Source organism: Rhamphochromis sp. 'chilingali' (assembly GCF_963969265.1).
Source record: "Rhamphochromis sp. 'chilingali' genome assembly, chromosome: 5".
NCBI classification, from domain to species: Eukaryota; Metazoa; Chordata; class Actinopteri; order Cichliformes; family Cichlidae; genus Rhamphochromis; species Rhamphochromis sp. 'chilingali'.
Window position 1 is genome coordinate 22,448,822 of NC_137932.1, and position 12,052 is coordinate 22,460,873.

The window sequence follows — 12,052 nt, forward strand, 5'->3', positions numbered from 1 at the left end:
TTTTATCTTGTGCTTTTGTTTTATTGTTCTTCATTTTGTCATTTTTCCATTATGTGTTTTATCCTATTGTAAAGTGTCCTTGGGTGTCTTGAAAGGTGCTTTATAAATAAAATTTATAACCATTATTATTATTATGACATAAATATGAATATACACTCAACTTCTTGTTAACACTAACCAGCCAATCACATCTCAACAACTCATTTTAGCATCAACAACGAGCTGAAGTTCAATCCAAGCATCACAGGTGATTTAAGTGATGTGGTATGTGGCTGTTGGTGCCTCAGACACGCACATTCGAAATATTCTAAGGAAGAAAAATGTAAAAGAAAAGTAAAACAGAGTGGAGGGGATACTGATATTCTTACCTTGAGCAGCTCCTTGTTGGCGAAGGCTAGGATTCCCTCAAAGATGACAACATTAGCACCATACACAGTTTTCTGTAAGAGGACAAATTTAAGGACAGGTTCACATTTTTCCCCCCACTTGAAGCTGCACTTGCAGTGTGTTCATGTTGATTGTACTGGTGAACACAATGTTTCTTAGGTTATTAGTTACAAAGGGATAGGGGTCAAAATCCTCCAACCCCGCACTGTGTGGACACCTTGAACTAAGTGGTTCAAGGTGTAAAATAATTTCAGTGTCATAAGTGTCATAAGTGAGGATATGAAAATTATTCACAATTAATGAGCTACAACGAGTGTGAAATTAAACATTTATGATACAATACGGATGCGTTTTAATTAAGAAAAAATACACTTGAAGGTCAGAAAAAAGTTGTTTCCTTTTTTTTTTACCCAAATATATTTTTAAAGTATTCATTCTTCATGCTGGTCATTTAATGTCCTTTTACTTTGAAACACAAAAATAAATCGAATGTTTTGTTTATACAGTTAAATTTAAGCTGTTAACTATGGATCGAATAGAATTAGAGATGTCTGTAAAATAGTCTTCTTCCACACAAATTGAAATAATCCACCTTTACTTTTTGTTTTGGTTATCCAATTCAGAGTCAGAGGGTGAGAGTCAGGGTACAAACAATAAAATAAAAAGAAATATATGAAGAATCTATGCGATATTTTACATTTCAAGGCACATGAGTTCTGGTTTAATCCAAGTTCAAAAACACAAACAGCACCACTGTAAGTTGCAAAATTGTCCTCCAAACTATTTGTGATATCACAAAAACCCAAACATCTGGCCACATCTTGGACTGTGACTTAAAAAAAACTAAAAAAAAAAAAAAAGCCTGCATCTACTTGATTCTGTCAAATTGTCCTGGTCACATACAGAACTGGGAACAATAAGTTTAAACTTGTGGGTTGTCTGTGTTTTCTTTGTGAAACTAGGACTTGCCAGATGCACAAGCCTGGACAGCACACTGCTGAAATCTGTGACATATGCAAATCTGGTCTCCTGCTCTCAGACATGAAACCCTCTGCTTTCAGATAAACATGATTCCTGCATTAACTCAACGTAAACCAAAGAAAACTATGAGACTTAAGCAGTTATTTTTTCTTTTTAAATTAAAGGAAACACAATATCCTTGGTAAGGTGCAATAAATGAGATAAAAGACACTGCCCAAGATAACACAAATCTACTGTATATAAGATGAAAGCATAAAACACATTTACAGATGATTTTTATTTGCCTTCAGACTTTTACAGATGTCAGTTAAACACTGTCACTTGCATGTGTGTGCATGACATACAGCCACTGACGCACAAACACAACCTCAACTAGAGCAGGGCGATATGGCCAAAAATATTTATCACGATATATATTTGAAAATTTGCGATAACGATATAACCGACGATATAATTGATGCGAGACAAAATACAACTCCACAACATTACTAGCGCAAAAAGACAACCTTCCATTTATTTTCACTTAAACAAGAAGCTGGTTTTTATGTACATTAAAGCTTTATAAAAATGTAACAGTGCAAATGCAAATTCCTTGCTGAAAGTTTAACCAAAAGGCATTTCCAGTAGAAATGGGCTGACATATCCTGAGCATAACCATGTATAATATCCACTGAAGTTAAAAAGAGGTGCTTTGCAACATTAAACTGCAGTGTGCAGTACGCATTTTTCGGACCATAAGGTGCACGGGATTATAAGGCACATTAAGCGAAACAAAGCAGTCAGATAAATCAAACTTTATTAAACTCATTCTTCTTGCTTCCTCCACTTCTGTACCATTGATTCATTAATGTTGAATTCTCTGGCAGCTGCTCTATTCCCATGTTGTTGCAGTATATTAATGACTAACCTCGTATTGTGGATGGATTATCTCAGTTGTTCTCCTGACTGAAGTTTGGTCCGTTTACAGTATCCTGCCATGCGATTGCATTTGTCTCTAACCATGAAGAACCTTCACGTTAACTTTTATAAGTGGAAAAGTGTTAGTGTTCGTCCTCCAGCTTCACTGTTTATGTTATGCTAACATAACTGTGTCGCTAGCGATTACGTAGCACATCATTATATACCAGCTAGCCCAACTTCAGTAACCCTACAAACGTCACTGCTGTTTAGTTTCCTGTCTTCATTTATGTTGGAAGTGATAGCAGAGCTGTACGTTTGATTTTTTTCAGAAATCTCTCCGTCAGAACATGCAATATCATGCTTAGGTAACTAGCGAAACTAGCGAGCTAACTTCCGCTAGCTTCCTGCTAACTTCTAACTCCGTTAAATGTAATAACTTTTGTTTTCATGGATGCCTGGAAGTTAAACTTTATAGTTACACCTGGTAAAGCAGCAATGCTGATCGTTTTATTAAAGATGAAAGAATTTAGACAGTTTTTAACTCTAAGTGATGCTGCAGTGTTGTTTGACCTGAAGCATACGGAGTTTAGGACCCAGATTACTCCCAGATTTAAGAGCATCTTAGTCCGACAAATATGACAATAACAACGGCCGCTTGCATGTTCTGCAAAAAAAATGTGCTTTGTTGTGTATCTGACGGACAAACACCAAACCAGTTCCACATCACTGAAGTTGCACCATTTTTACAAACCAATTCTGGTTCATCTGTTTCACTCAACAATCGGCCATGTGCGTATGAAAACAAAGGCACTGCGCATGCGCGTTTTACTCCCATTCTATCGCGATATTTCATTTTCCTATCGTTGCCTAACATTATACCGGTATTACCGTGAACGGTATAATATGGCCCAGCCCTAACCTCAACCCATGTTTGCTTTACTAACTTATCTGATGAAACTCACCCAGAACCAGTTTTACTACCAGGCGTTTGAGAAAGAGGTTAATAACCGATTCAATCGCAGACAAAATGGTGCAGAGTATGTCACAATCCTATTACCTTTCCACGACCAGCTTCATGCTGAAGTCAATAGGCTGAACACTTTGCTATTGATTTTGAGAAAGAGCGGCGAGAGAGGCAGAGGCAGTGTGCACAGTTTGAGAGAAAGTGAACTTTAAACAAACAGATGAGTGTTTATTGATTTATTCATTTCCTCCTTCTTTACTAAGAGATGATTTAGTGGCTCTTTAAAATACTTAAGTGCCAGTGCTTGAAAGAAAGAAAGAGAGAGAGAGAGAGAGAGAGAGAGAGTGAGAGAGAGAGAGAGAGAGAGAGAGAGAGGGAATGTGACCTAAAGTTTTACCAAAGAAGAAAAACTAAGTTGCTCGCTCTTGTCCATCTGTATTACTGCTTTATAAACACAGCCTGCAGCTTGATGGCCCTCGGCACCCTTGAGGCCTGAGTCTTAATTACATCCTCCCCGTTACAAAAGGCCCATAAAATGATCTCAGATCTGAGGCGATTTCCCATGTGGTGTTGTGGCTTTCAGCCATGAAATTACATCGCAGAAAAATAGACAGTGAGCTATGCCGCCTGATTGATTCCTCACAATGCCTCTGGGAGGAGATGCTGGGCTTAATGTACTGTACCCTAAAATCCTTAATAATTAGCAAATTAGCAAGCATCTGAATTTTCACCAGCTTAAATAACTGAAGCATCCCCGGAGGTGTTAGGTGATTTGTAGCTGTAATGTTCATTTTTCTCCTCTCAAGTGTTCAGTGCTTTTATTTCAATGAAGACAGACTACACTAAACTAACCGAACTCAAGTGAGTGGAAAACTGCTTCTCTTCTCACGACTTTGACACATTTGGGAATATTCTAATAATACACATTTTTATCAAGTCATCAGCTTCAGTAGCTGAAATAGCTCACAAGTTAGTTTAAAGCAACAACGCCACTGAAAACTACTCCTCTATGTGGAGTAAGGCAGGGACTAGTAGGTGGTTTATGGGAGCAGACCAAGTGTTTCTATGTCTTCCCACTGTAGAAACCTCGCTGGTGTCTCATGCTTAGGCATAACTGATGACTCTGTTCTGGTCAGAGTTTGCACCAATCACATGAAAGTCACAAATGAAGTTTTTTTTTTCTTCCTGTCAACATCGTGTTTTCACATTAAAGGAAGCATAGGAGGGTTCTTTTATGGAAAAACAACAGAAAGGTTCAGAATTCAATAGAAGTTCACTTGCATCTGAGACCTCTGGAAAAATAGTCACTGTCGAATATATTTAGGAGCACATTTGCAAATATCAAATATAACATATTCAGCCTAAACTGTTTTTTAAAAGGCTGAGTGAGGATGTCTATGACACACACAGGCTGCAAATACACGATGTCCCCACCCAGACAGTAAACCCACACTGGGAGGAAGAGAAGCTGAAAACAGCAGCGCCTTTTATTGTGATTGCCATGAAAACCTTTGCACCTAAAAAGCCAATAAGAGACAGTGGGGGGAAAAACATTAAACTGGACATTGCCTGCTGGCAGTGGGCATCCTAAAAACTGAGAGGGAACAACAACATTAAGAACCACTTTAAAAAAAAAAAAAAGCACAGCAGAAACAAGACCAAGAACAGCAGCGCAAAAATGAAAAGAGCTCAAAACTAAGTCAGAAATTGATCTATATGGTGGGCGGGCTTTTGGACTTTGAAGATTAAGTTCAAGGAGATTTTTTTTATTTGATTTTATTGATTAGCATTCAAATATCTCAGAGATCTAATGTCAAAGACTGTGAGTGAAGAGAGGAAGTGGTGCTGAGAACAAAGCAGTGAATGTGAATACTCTCTGTCTGTCTCACAGGTAGCTGAGATATCAGGTTTAACATTTATACAGTCCTGCATGTCAAAACAGCTGATCCTTCATCAGTAGACCAGCATCCCTAATCTTTGTGTAAACAAACAAACAGCAGCCTGAAGGACCTTTTAGTTCCTGGGAAAAATGTTCCTGAGACAAGCACTCCTGGGGGCTTTGGATAGGAGACGTCTGCAGATGACTAGCCAAGACCAACCAAGCAAAGTTATGGGAAAAACATCTTCTGTTATGCTTTACGAGTGTAATCATCAATTACACTTAATCTGTTTCATGAGGACTTTGTGGATGGGATTTGATCACATGACTGACTGAAATTTGCAAAGTGTTCACAACAAAAAGCAGATTATTCTCAACTGAACCCTCCCCACTTTAAACCAGAGTACAGAGCACAATGTGACGAATTAAAACACAGAGGTAAACCAACCAAAGCTGTAAAACCTCTGGAGGAAAGTTTGTGTTAAAAATGCAAATGACAGTAAAAATGGTGCTCCGATTGGGGGAAGGTTTCAGTTTCAATCACGAAACTGAAATTTTCAATCACGACCCAACACAGTGTTAAAGTTAATCAGAGGGTCTCACCCATTCTTTGCGTCTGGAGTGAGTGGTGAAGTCATAAACTGGCACTTTGATGCTTTTTCCCTTCTTCAGCTTTCTCAGGATGTTGACCAGCAGCTCAAAGTCGAAGGCATCGGGGTGATCGAAGTTGTACTCATTTTTAGCTGCCAGCTCCTGCTCTTCTTTATTCAACACCTGAATGACAAAGAGATATAAAGAAGAAAGGAAATTCACACACTGCAAACCAACTGAGCCCTTTGGTTTCAGGTATTTCAGGTGCCTGAGATGGATTTTACCGGCCAGTTTGCATTATCTGTTTTCTTGGGAAAAAAAATCTGAGAGATGACAGATATCCAGTCACAGAGGGCTAAGCAGTACAATTTATATTTTCAGCAAGACTCTTTTCAAATCAAAAAGCTCATTACTTATTGTGGCTTAAATACAGTATGTGAAATAATAGTGTGTCTTGACTGCAGCACTAAAGCTGCTAATGAGCTAAAATGCTATTAATCACAGTACTTATTTACACTTCAGTGCTTTCAGCTGCTTTTTGTACCTTGTAGAAAGAGTCCATTGAAAGCAGAACCACCCAGGGGACATCCAGCGCCTCAATTATCTTATTGGCTACTGTAGTTTTCCCAGAGGCACTTCCTCCACACAGACCTGAAAACGATGGAGAGAGAGAATCACAACACTATTACTGATGGATAATGACAATCTGCTCGACTAGTGCAGAAACGTTAGTCTGTTATATTAGAAGCAGACAGCAAAGCTTTCACTGGATACTTTTCTTTAAGTCAAAAGTCCAACACAATTCTTTTGATAATAATTTTACTTCTCATAATTTCTTCCACCACTTCTCTGAGGTGCATGAAAAGGAATAAATGAAATACTTGGGATTAACAATGACTGCAGCATGAAAGGCACCCAGGAAAACTCATGCAGAAACATTTTATTCAACATCTTGATATCAAGGACAGCAGGAGTAAAAACGCAGGACATCCCTCTAATAAATTAGCACCTCAGTCTATTATATGAATGTCAGTCACAGTTATGCAGTTTTATCTAAAAGGCAAAAAAGTCATGTCATTCATAATTAGGGAGACTTATCTCAGACACTACTGGGTCAGTTTGACTAATGGAAAGATGTGTTTTAAAATATCCTTCAATCCTTGAAGGCCACTGACAGTAACGCTGTGCAGAATAATTAGGAAGTCAGAATTTCACAGTTAAAATTACTTGCTTGATTTCCCACTTGGAAAGCCTCAGCAACCCCGTGTGCCCCACAATCCAAGTTGGCGGCACTGAACACAAACAGTAATACAACTGTAACACTTTTAATCTGCAGTGCCACTGTTATGTATTTGTGACTCACTAAATAAGCCACATCCTCCTGAGAACCGAGGAAAAACATTTTTCTGTTTAACTTTCTTGGTCCACTACAGACATAATGATTGGCTGGGACTCCGAGCACTGACCGAGCTCTATCCATGAATGCGCTGTGGTGGTGTTTTTAAGAACAAAACGAGTATAAAAACATTTATGTATATTGTTAGTGATACCTGAATGGATCTACCTTGCTAAGAACCAACACAAATCCTGTTTTCTGTGCTTTTTCTGGAAAACGGTAACACACTGGAGTGACATCACTCCTGTGTTCCAACATCCAAGTTTGGAGATAAATGTTACGACGTCAGCTAAAGATAATCCTAATCCAGTACTTTTTTTTAATTGTTATGGGACAACAGACTGCAATGTTCCTGACCTTACTGGTACACTGCTTCTGTTTCCGATTCATTTTCTGTTTTCCTGGCACATAAACAGAGCGTTCTCTTTACAACTTTGGACACACCGTGCAGATTATGACCCAGGTGATCATGTCTGACAATCATCCCAATCATCTATTTATCACTGCTTTCAAGTTAAAAATCGCCAGACCGATAGATTTTTGTTGCATTTAAAAAAAAGCAGAAAATACTATTTTGTTCATTAAACAGCTGAAAACCACAGGAAAATGCACAGATTTCTATTAAGCGACTATATGAAGACTAATCATTCTTATATGTAGTCACCACAGCATTCTGACCCAGAAAAAAACCACGAGACAACAAGTGTTTATGCAATAAGTTTAACTGTACGGTTGGTATTCTCAAGCTCTTTTCAAGCCTAACATATGTTGAATGAACTGATGAGTTTGTTTGACACAGATGTCCACATGCTCCATTATTAAAACTGTTACACTTCTGTTACACATGTTATCTTTTCTCTGACTGCTCTGATTGCTATCAGCAAATGTCCCCTGACCACATTATACAGTTCTATTCAAATTATCTGTGAAACGACACCAAAACATAAATGCAAAATCAAAATGTATTCAATATCAAGAATTAACCTGACTGCAGCTGCCTTAATAACTGCTGTCACTATTTATTTAATAGCTGATTGGTTTTTTCATTAATCACTGACACATTCAGCTGTCAGATGCCGACAGGTGGTGAGATAAAAGCATAAAATCAATTATCAAAATTAGAGCTCTTACTGACCCATTACAGTGGCGTAATAATGGCTTTACGTATTTGGGTATACAAATTGGTTAATCCGAGGATCAAATGTTCAAACTAAATTATATCAAACTGTTGGAGCAAACCAAACTTAACATTCAGAGATGGATAGATTTTCCATTATCTCTCATAGGGAGAATTAATGTTATTAAAATGAACACTTTGCCTAAGTTCATTTACTTATTTCAATGTCTCCCTACAAATGTTCCTAGAAGTTTCTTCAAAGAGCTTAATAAACTTATAACTTCTTTCATATGGCAAAAGAAAAATCCAAGAGTCAAACTCTCCTCCCTACAGGCCCCATAATCAAGGGGAGGACTTAGTTTACCAAACTTTAGGAACTATTATCTTGCCTCCCAGTATCGATCAATTTGGATCTGGCTACATGCAGAGAGGAGTGAGGTTCGATGGGTTCCAATAGAACAACATGAGGTGAACCCCATACTATTAAAAGATGTTCTATTTTTAGGTACAAAAAAATGTCTATCCAAGCTCACAAACAATTTGATAATATTAACCGCCTTCTGCGCCTGGCAGGAATCCCACTCACTTCTGAAAATAAATATCTCTTTTCTTAGAAGGACACCCCTATGTGGCAACCCTGATCTCTCTCATCATATTGCTGACCCAATATTGCAGGGATGGAAGGACAGAAATATTTGAACTGTTGCCGACTTATACAATAATGATACATTTATTGACTTTCAACAACTAAAGGAAAAATTCAAACTCCCAGGACAAAGTTTCTTCAAATTCCTACAAATAAGAGATTGGGTCAAAGAGAAATCCAAAGGGTTATTCCCCGAGATACCAAAAGAAACTCTTCTTGAAACGCATCTTTGCACCAAACCATGGAAGTCAATAAAAGGAATAGCATCTTCTATATATGCTATTATCAATGAAAAGTTACCTGACCATAACAAAGCGTCTATAAAAAGAAAATGGGAGACAGACCTGGGCCATGTCTATGAAGAGGTAGAATGGCACCATTTATTGGAACAGGCACAGACCATGTTAATTTCTACAAATCACAGGCAAATGCAATTTAATATATTTCATAGGATATATTACACCCCTTATAGGTTACATAAAATTGATAATAATTATTCCCCCAAATGTTTGAGATGTAAGGTAACAGATGGTGATCTCCTGCACATGCTGTGGAATTGCCCAGTGAAGAGGTCTGGAGACAGGCCATTGAAATAATCTCAAGGGTAATGGGGATCCAAATTGAACTGGACCCAAAACTATGGATTCTAGGTGACACAGGTTCTATCAATGTGAATTACCATAACAAATATTTTATTTTACTTGCGAGTACTGCAGTGAAAAAATGTATTCTGCTACATTGGAAATCTGAAAATTCTTCAACATTGAGACACTAGATTAATGAGCTAGCGTCCTACTGCACAGCTGAGAAGATATTGCATGGTGTAAAAGGGAAATATGGAACCTTTGAAAAAATTTGGGGGCCCTTCCTGGCAGTACTACCGTCTTTGGACCTAATAGATCATAGAGATGACGCAAATCCCCCTGGGTCTGCCTTGATTTGATCAAGGCCTTCCTGACTCGATTTCCTGAATGCTGCAGTTTTATCGTGGGGGATGTTGATTCCTGTGCATGAGAGTTTCTATAGATAGGTGTAAATATGGGCTGTCTGGATACACGAATGTGATGAGGTTGAGAGCCATACAGGGGTAAAGGGGTGGGGGGATGGTGGGAGGGGTTCACATGATGTGTTTTCTGTTTTCTGTTTTGCTCCCTTTTTCTCCTGAGTTCTTTTTTGTTTGTTTGTTTGTTTTTAAAATTATGTAATTATCAATGTTGTTATGTTATTATTATTATTATTATTATTATTATGCTTGTATTTTCTGTGTTTGGTTTTCAGATGTCTGAGGTTATCCTTGAAAGGCATAGATACAAGAGTGTGCACCTGGGAGTGCTTCTGTGGTCACAATGGCCTGCCATGTTGTGGTTATTTGTTGATACTTGCTCTGTCCCATAGTTGTGAGTTTTCTGTTTGTTTGTTTTTTGCTTTGTTTGTTTGTTTTTGTTTGTTTTCCAATTTAAAAATGAAAATAAAGCTTAGGGGGGAAAAAAACGTGTCCTTTCTGCTTCACATTTAGCCATCATCTGGATGTGAGGTTAAAAAATACTGAACGTGATGGCGATGAACAAAAATCATGCAACACGCTTTATGCTTAAGAGTGCAGAAAAATCTGTGAACGCAAACATATTTTGAGCTGAGAGACAAAAAAGAAAACATGAAACCAATGGGACAGATGTCTAAAATAAAAGTCAATCCCTGCCTCACCTCCCTCAACCTCCTGGGTTAAAGACCAAAACAGCAATCTTTCAGGAAAACAATCCTGGGAACGGGGCCAGAACACCCTGCTGGCTGGCAGGAGCGGGTGAAAAGCAGGATGAATTTGCTGTTGTGTCTTTGTTGGTGCATGTGTGTGTGTGTGTGCACACAGGAACAGAAATAGCCTACAGAGCTGCTTCAACGACATAAACAGCTCTTGGTGACGTGTTGAAATGGGTTTTTTTTTTTTTGCCCTGATAAGACTCATCGGGGTCGAAACTGCTGACTAGGAAACCGGTCAAAGAACACTGTGGGGCTGCTTATTTCCCGATTACAGCTCTGAAGATGTTCTAGAAATACTAGCTAATCCAAAGTATCACAAGCTCCTGCATAGACAAGAAATTCTCAGCACGTCACCCAGCAGCAAAGCCTAGCCACTGGAAAATCCTGTTAAAACAGATAAAACTGCTTTTTCTATAAGCAATAAACCCAGACTGTAGAGACAGCAGCCACCTTTGATACCTATGAGGCTTTACAATGTTTTTCTGCCATTCACTTTTGCTTCCATCCCTAAATCCATCTGTTCCTGCAACCCCAGTACTTTATATTCTCCATTGTTTCTTGGGACCAGATCAGCACAGTCCCCCTTATGTTACACAGACTGCTCCTTTAAATTGGGGGCCACGGTACAGTCGAGTGTGAAATTGTAACCAGTCATTGCGCGCCATTGACGGTAACAGATTGCCAACTAAAGATAATGTCCACCTCTCCCTCCACCTATCACCAGTCATGCCAGTCTGATGCGTTTAACCACGGTACGCTGGCTCTGCGGCTGTTAAACGTGCACAGGCACACACAGGTTTAGTGTCTCTGTCACGCTCATTTTACTGCTGCTGGGACTTGTCCCGATGCAGATATTTTACTGAGCTGATCAGCAAGATGGCAGCCTGCTGTAAATGCACACACAATGCACCCAGAGCCTCATGAAAATGTTAGATTTCAGTCTGAGAAAATGCAAAGCTGCTGCCCAAGATAACTGAAATGTCAGTTCATTTTGGTAAATAATTATTTGTTTTATCAAGTAACAAGACTAAGAACCAGCAGCCATGCAAACATCGCACTAGGGATGTATTTTGGCACAGCAGTGTTTAGACTTAAATGCCAACAAGATCTCACATATGCCTCGTTTCCACCAGCAGCGAGTGCTGAGCCAACTTTCCCTCAGTGGCTGTACAAAAAGAAAAGACGCCACATTATCGCGGGTCTGATAACCAAATACTTACACAGCATTACCTAGCATGAGTTAGGCAAATATTTCTGGGAATAAAACAAAGACTGACCAGAATCTGCTGACTGCATCTGTACAACACAGTTGCAAAAGCTTCTCCCAAATTCCAGTGACATCACTGGTTTTATTGATAGTGCGCCTGTTACAATTTTTTTTGGCAACTAAAACCAGTTTTTTCTTTTGTGTGTGTGGGTGGGGGGGGGGGCTC

At 38.8% G+C, this 12,052-nt stretch overlaps 1 protein-coding gene across 2 annotated transcripts in view; it reads right to left on the reverse strand.

Annotated features, from left to right (window-relative positions):
• LOC308396489 (uridine-cytidine kinase-like 1) overlaps positions 1 to 12,052 on the reverse strand; it is a 31,062-nt gene that overhangs the window by 16,081 nt on the left and 2,929 nt on the right. For both annotated transcript variants that reach the window (XM_080881833.1, XM_080881834.1), the window contains exons 3-5: positions 6,247 to 6,353; positions 5,715 to 5,885; positions 369 to 440 (exon numbers count right to left, since the gene is read on the reverse strand). In XM_080881833.1, coding sequence (XP_080737959.1) covers positions 369 to 440; positions 5,715 to 5,885; positions 6,247 to 6,353 — 350 coding nt within the window. The remainder of the gene's footprint in view (positions 1 to 368; positions 441 to 5,714; positions 5,886 to 6,246; positions 6,354 to 12,052) is intronic.